The 17,501-nt window shown below is 37.4% G+C and overlaps 1 protein-coding gene across 2 annotated transcripts; it reads right to left on the reverse strand.

Annotated features, from left to right (window-relative positions):
* Positions 1–870: 870 nt before the first annotated feature.
* TYRP1 (tyrosinase related protein 1) lies at positions 871–11,567 on the reverse strand. 2 transcript variants are annotated; one of them, XM_071730894.1, is made up of 8 exons: positions 11,381–11,567; positions 10,408–10,882; positions 7,314–7,636; positions 5,941–6,145; positions 4,842–5,009; positions 3,153–3,332; positions 1,718–1,864; positions 871–1,177 (listed from the first exon to the last, which is right to left on the reverse strand). In XM_071730894.1, exons 2-8 carry the CDS (start codon positions 10,787–10,789, stop codon positions 972–974), a joined length of 1,611 nt encoding a protein of 536 aa, XP_071586995.1. In that variant the 5' UTR covers positions 10,790–10,882; positions 11,381–11,567; the 3' UTR covers positions 871–971. The 2 variants fall into 2 exon arrangements, with proteins under 2 accessions (XP_071586995.1, XP_071586996.1); XM_071730895.1 differs by lacking the exon at positions 11,381–11,567 and adding an exon at positions 10,948–11,347 and having other exon boundaries at positions 10,408–10,638.
* Between the last annotated feature and the right edge of the window lie 5,934 nt (positions 11,568–17,501).

The raw sequence follows: 17,501 nt of genomic DNA on the forward strand, positions 1-17,501 counted from the left end.
AAAGTTTTGAAGCCAGATACCTCAAGCCATACCTCAGGCTGTAAAGGCAGGTGTCAGGTTGTTGCTATTCTACTGGCTCTTCTGTAACAAATTCAACAGCAGTTTTATATGATTGTTTTTCTGAGGCTATCCTACAGCATGATGTCTATGGCCTTTTACTTTGTCCTTCAAAGTACAAGGGACATGTATTTAAAATCCTAGAGGAGAGAACTGAGGCAAGGTCTCTTATTTCTAGGGAGAATGCCCTGCCATGTGGATAGTGGGAGGGAGAGAGAAAGGGAGTGAGAGGGTGAAAGATCAAAATCAAAATAGAATGAAGGCTGCTGCCAGCTGTCTTTTCAAATGAATATCCCCTTCAGACAGCTGTGTTTGAACATACGGCTGAAGTGTTTTCTTGGTGCCAAATCTCTTTTCACAGATCCACCTGAAAGCTTCAAAAGGAACAAAACTATATTCTGTGAATAAAGCTAGATCTCAAAAATACTGTTGCCCTCAAAAGTTCCTTGTAGCTCCCTGCCTGGCACACTGGCTAATTCGTAACACATTTCCACATGCCTGGCCAAGGTTCCTACTTGTAGGTTGGATTCTGCTTCTGTCTCATTCTAGGCTTGATCTTTTCACAGAAGTACTTTGTAAAAGAATTCTGGGTATATAGATTAGGTGAAGTCAGCTGACATTGGCTGTCAGCAAGTTAACTAAATTTTACCAGGTTTTACAGAAATATGCATGAGAAAGTCTTGCAGGTGAGGCGGGAAGAGTTAGTGGAATTCTATTAAAATCAACACAGAATTAGCATTGCAAAGATGATTTATTGATGCTGAGGGATGATGAAAGAGGAGGTAAAGCCTGAAGTAAATCTATCAAGACAGCTGACAGTTTATGCTCTTTATTTCAAAGCAGGTGGCCAACCACCATTTATAAAATACAGCAAAATAAACAGTTTCAGTCAGACGCAAAACAGTGCCATCTCTTCAAACAACAGACTGGCTCGGTGCTGACATGCCATCATAATCATCTGAGTAGTGCTGATACTGGTCAGTAAGGAGAGGCTGATGCAAGTCATCCTTATTTTTCTTGACACGTACAATACATGCAGCAGCAGCGAAGATAATGGCAACAAGAACCAGTGCTGTCACTATTGCAATAGTTATCATTTCTGTGACACGGAGAGCCCGACCTACAGGAAGGAAAGCAACAGGAAAATAATTTAAAGTTAATATCAAGTATATGAATGAATATCATTAGGACAGACCAAAGCTCAGTATCTGTCATAATTCAATGGGTTGTGAAGTAGAATGAGTTTAATGTTTGGTTGATCACATTTGTCCCAAAATTTCAAAGAATTTCAGTCTCTTGTTACATTCTAAAAACAGTGTTGGACCTTTCTTGTGCTATCTGGATTGTGAGGTATTTTCATTCTCTGTACTGATTTATTAAGTGCATATAGTAAGGGAATAATGACATTCTGCAATGTTTAGATCCAAATGATAACGTCTCCAAAAACTGAAGTGGATAGTAGGAGCTTCATGCTCCTAGCTATTTAGATCTACTAAATCCCAAACACAACAGATTCAGAAAGCCAGGCAAGAAAACAGAAACCTGAAAGCATTAAATATTGTTTGTGAAATTTGAACCAATTTTCCTGGATGATGCATAAACTTAATGGAGAAAGACATGATGCAAAAAAAAGAGGAATCATCCAGGTTGGGCAGTTTACCTGGCCACTCGACGTCATAGCTGTATCCCAGGTTTTCTGGTGCAGTAACAAACATTTCATTATTGGTAATTGGAGGCCAGAAAGGCACCATATTATACTGTCGGTTATGTCCAATAGGGGCATTCTCCAGTGGATATGTTGAGACATCTAAATTTGAAAGTCAAATCACACTTCTGTAAATAGAATCAAAGCAATATGCAATATTTCTTTTTTCCCCCAGCAGTGACATGCGGGGTGGGTACCTTGATTTTTTTTTTGTTCCCAACCTATATTAATCAAGAAGAATTGGTTTTCTAGTATAACAGATCCAGAATGGAGGGGTCTGTGCTGTCCACAAATGATATCTTTGTTTTTTAAAAAAACCCACAAGTAAATGGTAAAACTTTCAGACTATGTTAGATTTTTCATTTCTTTGCACATAACAAAGGGAGAGATATGTATATGTGGAGGACTTGAAAAACCTATTTGCTACAATCTGTCTTTATCTCATTGTAACAGTGATGAAGAGTCCTGTCATGAAGTTCAGGAGGGCAGCTGGTATGAACTCCAGTGGAATTTTTTTCAAACTATTGAAAATCAGGAGTAAGTCAGCTGAAGGAAAAAAAAAAAATAAAATCTTGATGATACAAAAGTTTGTGGTAGATCATGTAAGTACCACCAGGGGATAGAATTGCTCTTTGTTTGTTGACATGGGAAAAACATGAGATAGGTTGTGGTAGCTGAACAAAGAAGTCTCAGTTGTGCAACAGCAGCTGCCTTCTGTAGAAGGAAGAGGAGGGTGGCTTGTCCTAGGGAGAACACAGTGTCTGCATTATTCATACTGATACAAAGACATTAAGGTTATGCTGAATTCTCTCCCCAGTTCACTGATGCCAATCTCCTTCCTTCTTTATTTCTTTTTTTTCTTCCTTTTGATTCCTTCCTTCTGTCCTTTCTTCCTCTCTCTCTTTCACTTCCTCCCCTATCCCTTAAGTTAAAGAAGCAAGGGCAGCAACAAAGACCATTGCTTGAAAGGATATGGAAATGGTTATGGAATTCAGGTAGTAAATCACAAAGGTGGTAAAAAATAATCATGAGGGTGTGCATGGCATCTGATCTTTTTTGACCGGAAGAAACAGATGTTTACTCAACACAGTGATGTGATGTCTGTGAAATATCTGGATATTCCATGGCTATAGTATCTTTGCTCTGCAAAGACAATTTTTTTTCTTTAATTGTGACTGGTATCTCTGGCCAAATCCCTTCAGAGACAATGGTTTGAAAATTATGTCAGCAGGGTGAGGAAGGGAGTTTGCTTCTTATTATATTATCTTTACTAATTATACTAACTCTGAGATTCCAGTCCTCACTCCTAACCCACAAGAAGGAGCTGAACTCCTGCAACTACAACGACTGACAACCACCCATTCCGCCTCTGTCCATGAGCAAATCTTACCTGCAGAATACCTTCTCAGCCACTCATCAAAAACAGCATCTGTAAATGTGTGCAGGAGGACAAAAATGGGATCATTTGGTGACAAATGAGTTTGTCCTCCTGTCCCATTCAAAAATAGATGAGCCAAATTATGAAGACTTCGAACGGCTGGGTCATATTTCCCTGAAGGATCACTGTACCCTGAATATGCGAACAAAGAAAGAAAAAATTACCAGTGAATATTTTGTTTGGTAGCTGCAGTCCCAGATGCATACTTTTTTTTCTCAGAAAAGCTGTGATGTTTTTCTGTTGTCCTGCTTAACATAAATGGGTGGCTAATAACCTACTGGCATTTGAGAAATGTCCCTTGTGTGCATAATTTTCAGACTAAAATGGACTTTACAAAAGAATGCTGAGAATGTGGTTTGCAAAGCTGCTAGGATATAATGCAAAAATAACCAAGACAAACTACATTATAGTGTGAAAATAAAGGTTTCTATTTGGGACCTTCACAGCTTTCAGTGTAACTGAGATAGTTGCATATGTTTTCTAACTGGTAACTTAAATGTGTAGATGTTGCAATCTATCCTAATGAGCCAGCTTATAGGTTTCTACACATCATTTCCATGCTTACTTCAAGCATATCTCAGAAAGCTTCACATTGTCTGTTTTTAAAATGAAGATACCTTGTGTAACTCAGTTAATGCCCAGCTCATGGTACCCCTAATGCTAGATGTCAGGATGTGAAGCATCATGAAAACTTCTGATATTTTCTAGCTCTGGCCAAACTTTGTGGAGAGTGTTCTGTACAGTTAATGGACTGAAGCCATGTTTAATTACCTAGATATTGGTAGCCCATTTGTCAAAAGTGTTAATTTTCCAAAACTTTAATATGTACTTAAGAGGTTAGTGCAGATCCTTGGTTTTGATCTCCAAGAGAAAGAAAATGGAGCAGATCCTTCCTGTCATTGGAATTATGCCTCTTCAAAAAAACCAGGGCATCTACGGGGGTCTGGAAGGGATCCAGATTGTCACTTCATAATTTTTGTCTCATGAATCCTAGTCTTTTCAGTTAAAAATTATTGAAGTGCAGAAGCAGCTGGCAGGATAGTGGCTGAACAGCACAGATAAATATTTAAGCTAGTTTATGTGTTGGGAGGCATGTGTGTTCAGATGCCAGAGACTGAAAATTTCCTTTTAAACATGTGAAGCTTAGAGAAGAACAGAGTAATACAACCCAGAGAAAAGGGTCTAGCTGTAAATCCTGTAGCCAGTTCTTAACTACTACCTCAATACCTTTCCATTATGTACTACCAGGGCTTAAAATTTCTTTTGCTTTCTTTAGTTTGTTAAATCAGATACAAGAGCAAGGAGCATTTGTTTGCTTCATTTAAGCATGCAGCTGAATGGATCTGGGGGTAAGGACTGTCTGTTTTCAGTAACAGCAATTGACTACTAGGTTGCAAGGACCTGGTCTCATCTAGTTTCTGTTTTAGTATGCCAGTGACAGACATTTGAGGCTTCTACAGACCCAAATAATTGACACAAGCTATAAATTAACTTGCCTAGATCTTATTTCCACTTAAAATTAAGCTATACTATGAACAAGGTGTTCTTAGCATACAATAGACTGTCTCCAAACTCATACTTCCAACATACTTCCTTGAGTTAAATGGAGTTGTTCCACATCCTTTTACTTGGCATGTTTACCTTCTACTGTGTTACGGAAACTGTCGGTTGAATTGGAATAGAAAGGAGGTGTATCAAATATAACAACTTCCAAACACTGAGCAACATCTTCAGGCTCTGGAAGACGCTGTACCATAGGCCGTGCAACATTTCCTGCAGGATTTCTTCGGATGGGACCCCCCTCTGTGCCTGGGAGTGGAGAGGAGAGAAAAAAAATACTGGTGCTGAACAGTAGGCCACAGAGTGTATCCTTCTAATGACTGAACCATGGGAAAAATAAAAAAACAAACCAAAAAACAACCTTCGTAAATTGCACTTAAACTGACTTATCAGATCAGTTCCTTGTATCAGGCAAAGAAACAATCTTCATGAGGTCATGTGTATCCTTTGTGTATTTATTTGTGTATTTAAGAAAACATTTTACTGAAATTTGTAGTTCAGTAAGTACTTTGGGACAATTTTCTAGAGTTTCTTGATGTGATTTCTTGATGAGACCTAAGACAAAATGTTTTATGATATCCTGATATGCCATGTAGGGAAAGAACTATAGTTGTGCATGTGACTAACCTGACATTTTGGTTTTTAATTCTGTTTTACCCCTATTTCTTATGAAAGTGCTGAGTTGTGTCTTGAAGTTGATGACTATACAAGAATCTTGCTGGGGATTTTTAGTTCTTGTAGCTGAGATGTGTTAGGATTTAGTATTTTTACATTCAAAACATGCTTCACACTGTTAACATCAGGTTTCTTAGACGTTCTTTTCTGGAGCAGAGCACCATGAAGGTGATAAATGTAGTAGTGAGAAGAAAACTTAACTTCAGTTAAGAAATGACACTGCCAGATTTAAATATTTAAGGTGCAGGAGATTAATAGATACTGTGTAAGAAGACAAGTGAAAGCATTTAGCTCTTCCTCTCTTACAAGCTCCTAATCAAATTTTGAATTGCTTGGTGCCCTATGCAAGATAGATGATAAGTATCTACTATCTCAGAAGACTGAAGAATATTTAAAAACACTTTAAAATGTTTTGACTGGGAAAAGCCATTGGAATGTAAAGTATTATATTTATTCATTATTACAAAGATTTTCTCTCCACATATCGGACAGCAGTCACGCTTACTGTTGCAGATGGTTCCCAAAGTTTCATAGTCTTCTACGTTTTCACATAGTACTCTCCACTGAGAGAAGATTGAGTTCTGGCTGATAAGAGAGGCATCAAAATTGCTTCTAGCTCCCATCATGTCATCAGAGCAGATATCACAGGTGTTTTGTCCTGTTGCAAAGTTCCAGTAGGGCAGTCCAAAAGTGGGGTCCTGCAGCATGTTCTAAACCACATAAATATGGTGTTAACACATGTGTGCTCCATATATAGTTAAAATATTTACTGCTAGAAGAATGCAAAAAAAGGAGTCAAATACAATTTGGAACATGTCAGAGTCCTGCCTCATGGAGGAGAGGAAATCTATGGAAAATCCATGAAATCTATGTAAAAATTTTTGTAGTTTTTAAAATTGATACTCTAGTTCAACAGAATGGATACGTGGACTATTGAAATGAGTCATGAATCTCCCTTTTTAATAAAACAGTACCTCTTCCATGAAACCATATTGTGAGTACTAAGAAACATCATTTAATACTGATACCCCATTTTTCCAAACTTTATTAATGGCCTGTTAACAACAGCAGTGTTTGTAGCATCCAGCATAACTAAGACTACGTGGAACAGCTGAGCAGATGGAAAAGTAAGGAAAAGAGGGACTGGCCTTTCAGATTCTTGTTGATTCATGCTGAGTTGGATTTCAACAATTCTGGGGTGTGTCCTGACTTCATATATATGCCAGGATGTGATGTCTGGTCAAACCAGCTTAAATAATTGTCAAATTTATTAACATAAAGAGAAATATATATTAAATCACGGAGTGCTAGAACTCCTCAGGACTTTCACCTAATGAAATGCCACTTATGTCAAATGTGAGTTTTTGAAGAGAGTTTGTGCCTCAGCCTGGTGCAGAGTGATTTTTAAAAACACTTGAAATGATTTACCTGATCAGTTGCAGCAACTGAACAAATAAAATGTGATTCTGGATCCCAAATCCACTTCTGGAATACTTTTCTGTAGAAGTTCTGCTACTTCGATTAGTCTTAGTCAAGAATCAGGGTTTTGATGTTAAAAAGAACACTGACCAATAACTTCTACTGGTCTAATAAAATGCATTCTGTAGGTATATCTAGAATCTACATCTATTAAAGAAATTTTATGTTTTCCATTACTCTGATTGGAATAGTTATCTTAGCATCTCTATAATAGCAGTCTAAAACCTGAATTCATTCTGTTAAGTTTAGTATACCTTGAGTTACTGCAGTAGAAGAAGAATTAATTCAGTGCATAGAAAGAGCTGCTATTGTTTTTGCCTACTGGAACATGGGGAGAAGTTCATTAATTGTACAAAACACAGCATGAATGCATGGCTTAACATTAACCATGAACCTCACCTGTATGTCTCTTTCAAGCTGAAGTAGATGGTACCTATGCCAAGTGACAAAAGCTGGTCCCTCATGGGAAAAATCAACTCCTCCAAAACTCTGCTGCCCTCGACCAAGGAAAGTTTTCCTGACAGAATAGTAATGAGACCACACAAAGTAATTATAAATGGAGATATTCTCGAATTGTGGTGTGTTGCCATCTGGTCCAAATATTTCCTCACGTCTTCGTGTGGCAATAACAATGTCAGGATGGGTTGTCACCTTGGCTTGGTGCAAGGCATTCACAAAACGCCTCCTTTCTTCTGCACTCAGTTCCAAAAGATTCCTCCTGACTGTGAGAATACAGAAGATGAAAGTTACTAAAGTATTAGACATTAAAGTCTAATCTCTAAGTTACTAGCTACTAATAATTCTGCCTAAGTCCCCTTTTCTTCAAGCATTCATCCATTTTTTATTTGTGCAATTCAGAGAGTAATGACCATAAATAGGAAATGTAATTTATTACCAGAAGGATTGAGCCAAATAAAGACCCACAGCTTGTAGTTTTAATGCTTTTAGAAGTATTCTCACAGATTATCCTTCTGTCCTGTCAGAGAAATTACAAAGACAGTTTTTTGTCACACAAACCTTTCAGAAATTCATCCAATATACTTAAGGTTTCCTGTGGTAATGCTATACAAGAAAAGAATTCTGTGCATAGATTTATAATAATCAGAAGCTCTGCTACTTGAAACTTAGTGTAGTACATTGTTTATGCTTCCACATCTCTAGGAAAAATGGTAGATTCACCACTGAACTGTGAATTCTACACAGTTCAACATCTCTCTTTAGTGTCATTACCTGCTATTATTAACAACTACTAGATATTGGTTCTTTTTAGCAGTGTATCTCAAAACCTTTTAAAAATACCATTCCTTTTAAAAATACCATTGTCCACAAATGAGAAAGAAAAATAACTTACTGAAATACTATATATAAGTAAGAGGAACGGAATCCACATCCCATCAGTCTCTAGGACTCTTTTACCTGGACTGAGAAGGTTTCAGACTAGATTTAAACAAAGGCACAAGTAGAAGTCCTCAAAGCTATTCTTCAACATGCACTCCTTTTCATTATAAAAATACTGTAAAATCCATAATTGTTCAGATGAGGGATAGACTATGTTGATATGAGAGGCAATAGGTCTTCAGCATAAATCAATATGAAGAGTAAAAGTGAATTACACTTCAGTGTAGGAAGTTGATTAAATGCTGGATATTTTGGGTTCATTGAAGTTTTTAGAACTACTTCTATGAAGCATGAGTTTCATCCAAGGACTCTGTATCCTGTAAAATATTTTTCTCTTTTGCAGAACTGCACTGATTTGCTAGGCCTGGTTATTGAAGGGTTTTTAGTTGTTGATTTTAAGTAGTGCACTAAAAATATGCATCTAATTTTTAGTTACATAGATATCTTAACCTTTTAATTTTCCAAAATATATTCTTGAACCACAATAAAAAATGGCACTATTATTAAAGTTAGGCATGAATTTAGAAAACATGAGGGCACCAAACAGCATTTGGCAGCTATATTATATGGGTATGCCAACACTAGTCTAGCAATTATTTCTGAAGTTTGAGCAGCTGGGGCCAGTTCTGTGGATGGATAAAAGAGGTGACCTCCATGTGGAAACTTAAAGCATAATAAGAACCTATTTCCCATATTTCAACTCATGTTTTCATGTGAGATAAATCTGATTTGCTTAGCATTTTCCTGAGTTGTAAAGGATTTGATAAATGAGAAAAGTAAAAAATGGTCTTGTATACCCTAGAAATCAGCTAAAGCTGCTTTTTTTTTTTTTTTTTCTATCTCCAGATTTATCTGGCTAAGTTTGTGTGTGTTAACATTTATTTCTTGTTAATTTTTCAGAGTTATTTTCATTGTTAATGAGAACAGACCAGAGCATCAGAGGGTGCAACCTAGCTTGTCAGATTCAATTCATGAGCCATACATACTGCTATCTAGTATGCTTCTTGGAGTTCAAAGGCTGAATAAGTTCCTAGAGTATTTTACAAAGCCCTGGGTAAGTTGTCTTTAAGAAATATTTTTGTTAAGATTTTGAACTGGTAGGCAGTCCTTTGTTAACCCTTGCTGGAACATACACTTGTGTTCATGGAGCATTTCCTACCTGGTAAAAATAATGGCAGTGGTGATTTCTGTTTCTGCAAGAGGTACTGCACACCTGTGCTAGAGACCTGTTGTTTCTCATGTCAACAGAACCCCTCACTCATTTGTGGGATTGTGGGTTTTACAGGCTTTCCAGAACATCTTTAAACTTTCACTAATGAAGACTGAAATCTTGTTCATTCAGGTGGTTTTGACTTGAGACCAGTATCTGTTCCCGTTTACTCTTGTCTTTTTCAGTTGTCCTACAACATTCCACATTTTTCACATCCCAAAAGGGATTTCATAACTTTTTCAAAATTTTTTAGACCCTTATTTACTGATACTCTGGACTAAACTGAAACAGGACTACTCATAGAAAGGCCCACAAGTCACTGTGGTGATTCATCTGAACAGTTCATAGTTACAAGTTATGGCTTTTAAGGACATTGATAGCAGCTAGGTAAATAAAAACTTACAAGGCCAGGTATGTAGTTTGGAATATATTTGGGGGTTTTGAATAAAAAGAACTGCTGTTGCACTTAAAGTAGTCACAAGGTATTAAGCATGCTCTCTAGGTATGTATTATTCCCAGACATACCAGCAGGAGTAGATGTCTACATATATCATTTTACTCTTAAATAATTCTAAAAATTTCACTTTTTTTACCTTCAAGGTTCTGTTCTGTACCTGATCCTAATCCTGCACTGACTACAGGTCTGGCTTCTTCCTTTTACTGGGAAGTAAATGTAGGTGTCTGGTACACAAGCTGAACACAGGCTGCTCTCTGAGAGATCTGAACACAGGATCAGAAGATGAATTCTTATTTAACCCAAATCTTAGGGGAAAGTACATTTGCTACATAAATATAAGGAGCGTTTTGTATTTTTTAAAGCAAACAGACAGGCAAAATACATTTCAAAGCAAGCACCGCCCGGAGGCAGATTTCTGGTTTTCTTACCTATATGTATTGGTTGGCTACAGGTAGGTCCAGTCCATCCAGGGCGACATGACCCACAGTTAAAACCAGAGAAGTTGCCGTTGCACCGACAGGTTTGGTTGAAGAAGCGGATGGGCCACTGCTCGCGGTCATCCCGCCCATCGTGGATGTACTGAGGGCCGTGGGGTCGCAAATCAACAGTCACCTGTACGCACCGTCCCCTCCCCGTGGACATACCACAGCGGTCAGTACCTGGCCCAAACACAGGGAAATAGTCTGGGCAACACATGCCACTCCTCAGCGACTCGACGGTAGCACACTGGCGAGGGAACTGAGCTCCAGCTTGGCCAAGCACGCTGAGAAGTGGTGGCAGGGAAAGGAGCAGCAGCATGGGGAGCTGCATGGCTGTGGATCCAGCAGAGCTGGCTCCTTACAAGAGCCAGCAGGTCCACAAACGCTGGGTTCTCCTCTCGTGTGGTGGGACAACCAGCTCCCTCTATAGAGAGACAGAGAGAGAGAGAGAGAGAGAAAGAAAGAAGAATAAAAACAAGGGATACAAACCTCCAGGCTATTTCTTCCACAACAGAAAGCACCTCAAACCCTGCACTTTGATACTGTAACTGGAAAAGCAAACAACTTCAACTACAGACACTAATGTTCTTCTATTCTCCCATTATCTGCCGAAATGATAATAACTGCCTAGAGCTATGCTTGTTCACTGACTTTTAAGTGCTTCCCAAATACTCTTTCTTGATGTACACCTGACAGCCAGATTTACTTCACTGCCACAAAATGCTAATACCTGTCTAAAGGTTTTTGAAACTTTTTTTTTTTTTCTAACTTTCCCACTACCCCACCCATTCATGTCTTTCTTTTCTTCATTCAACTTGTGTATCTTATTCTCTATATTCAGTAGTTCCCTTCTGTGTTCCCTTACCGATCTTTAATGGCAGCTCCACCAGAAAGTGAAGCTACAACACTTCATGCTTTGTACCTGTTCTCTCTTTCTGGTCCCTCTCTTCTGCCGAGATCCTGTTCTATCTCTGCACAACCTACAGCTGTGTCTAGCTTGAAATAAGCACTGCTAATTTCTCTCTTGGTTCAGTCTGCTTACTAATCCTTCTGCCAACAGAGTATGGCTTGGCCTCACCCTCCTTCTTCTATTAATCCCCTTTCTACTTCAGTGCATTTCACTGGACTTTAAGTACTTGAGCAGCACATGATTTCTTTCATGCTTATCTCCTTGTGATTTTACAAGTTTCAGCAAAGGTCAGAGACAAATACTTGAATTCAAAACAGAACAACTGAAGATTTTTTTTTAGGGTTTTTTTTTAGTCTTTTTTTTTTTTTAATTAATTGCAAAGAAAGACTCACTTGAAAACAGACAAAGAACACTGGGGAAATTCACATTTAACAGACATTTAAAAAAAATTAAAAAAATCTTCAAGTGGCATTTTCAAGATCACGCCGAAATAAGTTACAAAGATATGTTATTTAGAAAATTAAACACTCCAATCTTAAACCTACAGCTTTCAGTTTAACTATTTATTTTCATAGTTTTCAAAGAAAAAGTCAATGATCAAATTGAAGTATACTGAAATGCTAAATTCTGAGCAGGTGCCATAAAGGATAATGAAACAAAGAAATAGAGGAAAACAGTCTCTGAAATGAACAAAATTTTTGCTACTTTTTGCAAAACTGTTTCCACTGAGCAAAACTGGCCTTATTTAAACACTTACTCTTTTTATGATTTATAAATAAGGACAGCTTTCAGTGGTGTGGAGATGTTTGTCAAGAGACATTGTAACTGTCACCAAGACAACACATTAACAAGTTTCCTGGGAAAAGGTTCAACGACAGTGTAAATGACATCGAGCAGAAAATGTATTACCTACTGCTGCTTCTCTACATGCAAGTCAAAATGTGAGAGTGTACCCAGTTCTGGGAGGCCACAGAAGTAGTTTTTTTTACATTTATTCTTGCCAACGTACTGTAGACCACAGCAGTGAACTTTGCCATCTGTATCTTGTAAAAAAACATGTTACAGCATTCTCCAATTGCAGACCGGAGTATTTGATAATCCTTAAGTGAAACTCTTTCCTTTTCTGGCTTTCATTTTATCTTCCATTTGAGCCTATTTTCTCTTCTTTACTGGCTTGTTCTATATCCTGCTTCTTTCCAAGCTTAAACCTTTTGTCTTTGAACATGTCTGTTGGGAAACGTGTGACACACATTCACTGTTACCACATCAGAAGGTAAACCAGAGCAAGTAATAATAATAAAAATTATCTGAAAAGAACTCCCAGATCAAAGAAGCATACAGGTTTTAGCTATGAATATTTAGCAAGTACAGCAAATTTGTAATAAGCTTACAAGGGATAAATCCTGCTCCTTAGACAAAGTCCCGGTAAAAAAGAGCAGAGATATACTGACTTAAGATTGCCTAAAACTGGTGAACACTATGTATACCTTTTGTAAGCCTTCCGCATAGCCGGCACCTGGAAATTTTTTTCAGCAGACAAAATTCTGTTCATCAGAGATGCACAGCTGAGGATAATTCCCTTCTTTGCCTCCAGAAGTTCTCTGGAAATATTGTTGAACAGTTTTGAGGTATGTAATCACTGTGATAGTCTTCATTTTTATATTCTTGCTCTTAGAGACTCCTGCTCCCCTACTGTGCCTGGAAAGATTTGACCTTGGAGATTATCCAAATACACAAGTGTGTTTTTAAGGCTCTGTTCAGAAAAGCCTTGTCTACATTAGTAAGGTAATGAGGAAAAAAGTCAGTGTGTGAACCCCTAGCTCACTAATTGCCTGTGTGGACCGAAGGGCCTGCAAAGAGAGTAAAATAATAAGCCAGGCATTAACATATGGTTTACACAGTTTTCCTTGTGGAAATAATTATTTCTTGATGCTAAGGTTTCTAAACAGCCACCAGTTAACTGTGGCCTGCAGCTTAACCTACTGGAGAATGGCATGAAAATATAGCTGGTTCTATGTGCACTTGAGTGACAATGAAAGCTGATGTGCTGGTTCTGTCTTACCTCATGCTGTTAGCTATCCAGTCAACCATCAGTTATCTGGGAGCTGCCCTATGGTATTTTCTGGGAGCCTGTGGTTTACAAATTCTTCAATCTATGATGTACTTTAGGAGCTGCCATAGTTCACTGAGATTTTTATTTCCCAATCTCAAGATACACAGGCCCCTAGGAAAACCAGATTTTTGTCAGCTTCCCCCGAGCTGTGTGGGAAGAAGTTGAGTTTTATTACTGTCACTTGCATATCCCACTGGTATGGCAACAACACAATGTGAGTGTTTGTGAACTGAACATTGAAGCCATCAAGTAGATGAGTTTTACAGTGGGAAAATGAGTATCTGAAATGAAGGTACAGCTGTGATAACCTTCATCATCACAGTCTTAACATTCCGAGGGTTTGGAAAAAAACAGCCTCATCTTCAACTCACTTAACTGATCCATGATTTACATCACCTGTGGAAATTGGCTAGGTCTGAAATGCCTTAGCTTCTTTTTGTAAGTTTTTAGCATTGTTTGGTTTTACATATTTCCTTGGAAGTAGTATCATTAGTCAATCTTTTCACAAATTAAGCCATCTCCTCAGTTTAAAGAAAAATTTTCAAAATTTTTTTTTTTCCCTTTCCAGTAGAAGCAAATAATGCTGCTTTTATGAAAAAGCATAGCTAGGTACCACTTACATGATAAGTGGAGGCTTAGACGATGAGTCAGAACTGACCTTATATTTCTCATATCTAAGTAACTCAGTTCCAATGCAGATGTTCAGAAACTTTGAGTTCACATGTGAATCCAAATGCTGCACTGCATATTTATTATGAAAAGCAAGCTAGCAGAGCAAACTTAAACATATGTGTCTAGATGTGAAAATATAACAATACAATTTTTCCAGAATGAAACTCTATAAAATTGAAGTGAAATTATTTTAAATTAGTTGACTAAAATATATTCAAATTAGTATAAGAAGCTATTGTCATATTTTCCTTTGGACTGGGAAATATAATTTCAGATATTTATATAGAGAGCTGACATCTATTCACTGAATGTTGTGTAAAATTCTAATGTTTTATAAAGAGACTGTTAACAGTTAACAGGTTGACTCTTGCTTTTCTCTATAGCTACACATAAAATAAGGTTTATTGAAAGTACAGGCAAGTTGCCAGGAGTAGAAGACTAGAAAAAGATGCTTCTGTCAATCATTTAAAAAAGTAAACTTTTATTTTTTTTTCATGGAAAGAAGTTGCCTGAGATGACAGCTATGCTATATTTTGCTGGTGGGGTATTTGATACTGCAAGACCTTTACCTCCACTTGAAAATGTCAGTATTTCTTGGGATGTGTCCTAACCTGTAATGTATATACTTGAAAATATGAAGCAACATCTCTTTTTTTTACATTTAAATAAGGCTTTCACACTCAAATTTAAAGAAACAACATAATTTTAACTATTCCGCCTCCTCTACCCTCCAAAATAGAAAAAAAATCAATAGACACTGCAGATCTTCTCCTAAGGAAATTATAAGACGCAAATAGAACGCTAGCTTCTTCAGTAAAGTTGGCAGAATTTCTAAAATATTTGTGAAAAATATGTCTAGGATTCCATGTTCTATCAGCACAGGATATACAACCCCCTTATGGGAGTCTCAATAGGATGAGTTAGGAGGCTTAGCAACATTATATTAAAGGGCAAGCCCAGCAGAACCTTTCACAGAAGATAGCATGGCTACAAACACTGAGATCATTAATTTTGATATGATTTCTGGTAAGATGTTTCCTTGACAAAACATATTCTGAAAAAGCAAAGAATTACATAAATTTCAGTTTTGGGAAGAAAGGAAAAGAAGTTCAGAAATGAACACATTTTAACAGATTTTACAGTTTTAATTGTAAGATGATTCCACTTTTCTTCTGTAAGCTAAAGAAATCTGGAATTCTATGTAAAATGAACAAGACAAACTTGGGAACAAATTGATAACATCTCACATCTCAACATAATAATAAAGAAAAGATTTAATGATAAAACTCTTTTAGAAAATATGAAAAATATATTAATAAGTAACCCAACTTTTGAATTTCCAAAGGAGCAAAACTTTTTAATAAGCTCACACAGACTGATGGCACAGATGGGTGGTAACAGCACTAACCACATTTTCAAATTACTTGAAGGCATTTCTGAGAAAATGTCAAGGTCCTGAGTTAGCTTAAATTTTTAAAGTTTATCTCCCTTTCCTCATATTAACCTCTTTCCTTTCCCCTTCCCCTATTGCTTTTTCATTTGATAGTTTTGATGAAGTATCTTTTGATACATGTAAACCAAAATGGAAAAATGAAATCTGGCTGTTCACAAGAAAAGCCAAGAATTTCCACACTTAATGTTGGTTAGTGTCCATTAATGAATGAATAACAACCAGAATTAGGAACTTCCTTCTCATATGCATCCAAATCAATAGGAAGAAACTGTCAAATTTTTTGTATCCGAGGTACTTTTTTTTTCTTTTTTTTTTCTTTCTTTTTCTTTATTTCTACTTTTTCTTTTCTTTTCTTTTCTTTTCTTTTCTTTTCTTTTCTTTTCTTTTCTTTTCTTTTCTTTTCTTTTTTCTTTTCTTTTCTTTTCTTTTCTTTTCTTTTCTTTTCTTTTCTTTTCTTTTCTTTTCTTTTCTTTTCTTTTCTCTTCTCTTCTCTTCTCTTCTCTTCTCTTCTCTTCTCTTCTCTTCTCTTCTCTTCTCTTCTCTTCTCTTCTCTTCTCTTCTCTTCTCTTCTCTTCTCTTCTCTTCTCTTCTCTTCTCTTCTCTTCTCTTTTCTCTTCTTTTCCACCTGCTCTGTGACCACATGCAGAACTCTAACTCCAAGGTTGTGTTCATTCAAGTGCAGGCACTTGAGGTGAGTGTCCTTCCAGCCTGATTTATCCTTTTCAAAAACTGCCTTGCCCCCACCCTGCTTTTTTTCACCTATGACTTCTACTTACTGTGTTTATTGCAAAGGAGCTGTCATCTGCCTCCCAGGCACCGCGTTTAAAGTCCTTCTTGCCAGGCTGGCATGCTTTTAGACAAAGATGCTCTTACTCCACTTTGTCAAGCAGATATCATCTGTTGATAACAGTATCAGTTTATCAGAGAGGAACTCATGACTATAAAAGCCAAAGTGCTGCCTGTAATACCAGCACTTCACCCAGCTGATAATTTGCAAGTTGTGCCCTTTTCTACTCAAGCCTTTAATTCTCATCTGTAGGATGTATGTGAGCACTACTCAGGATTCCACTGGTAACCATCAAATCTCACCTCTGGAGGTCAAATTTGACTCCATAATTTTTGTAGTACCTTTTTATTCAGTCCAAGTGTGCCTTCATAGCACCACTGTTGCCCCTGTGAGTCACTAACAAAGAGTATTAGATGCAGATAAACCTTAGCAGTATCCTTCCAACATCTGGCAATCAACAAATTATCTGTGACAACATTCCAGGTCAGCAGATGAGTGCCCTGTTCCCTGCAGGAGGGAACCTGCAAACACTGCCACATCCCATTTCTTCTTCCTGTGCTCAGTGTTTAGGTGAAATGGACTCTGAAAGTAACTCTGGCAGAGTTTTCTCCTTTTTCCTGTTTGGATATTACACCAGTTGTGAAAATTAATTTTTTAAGGCAGTCAAGAAATCCTTCTTCTGCTATCAGATATTATATTCCACCTCTCTCTTCGTGGGAGTTTGCTGTCATCACTTGCTCAAGTGCAGCCCAGACTTTATAGTAAATAATTTGTAGCACCCTCACCCCCTCTTCTCTCCAGTTGTTTAGGTTCATAGATTTTCCTGTAAAACATAAATAGTCTTCTGAACATCCTGCTTGTTGTTTACACTCAAATTCTTTCATCTTGGATCAGCTCAGCATCTCTTGTCATAAATGTCTGAGACCAACAAACCAGGCAGCACCGAAGGACAATATAGCACTGAATAACACACATGCCCCATGAATCAAGGTCACTTTCATTTTGAAATAAGGCTGGGTCTGGAATAGAAAATATTGTTCAGATGAAATGCTCTCCTTTCTTGCAGCAGTCTGCTGGTAAAGGCTTTTTCATACATTTTCAAAGTAGG

This window comes from Heliangelus exortis, chromosome Z (assembly GCF_036169615.1).
Source record: "Heliangelus exortis chromosome Z, bHelExo1.hap1, whole genome shotgun sequence".
Classification (NCBI taxonomy): Eukaryota; Metazoa; Chordata; class Aves; order Apodiformes; family Trochilidae; genus Heliangelus; species Heliangelus exortis.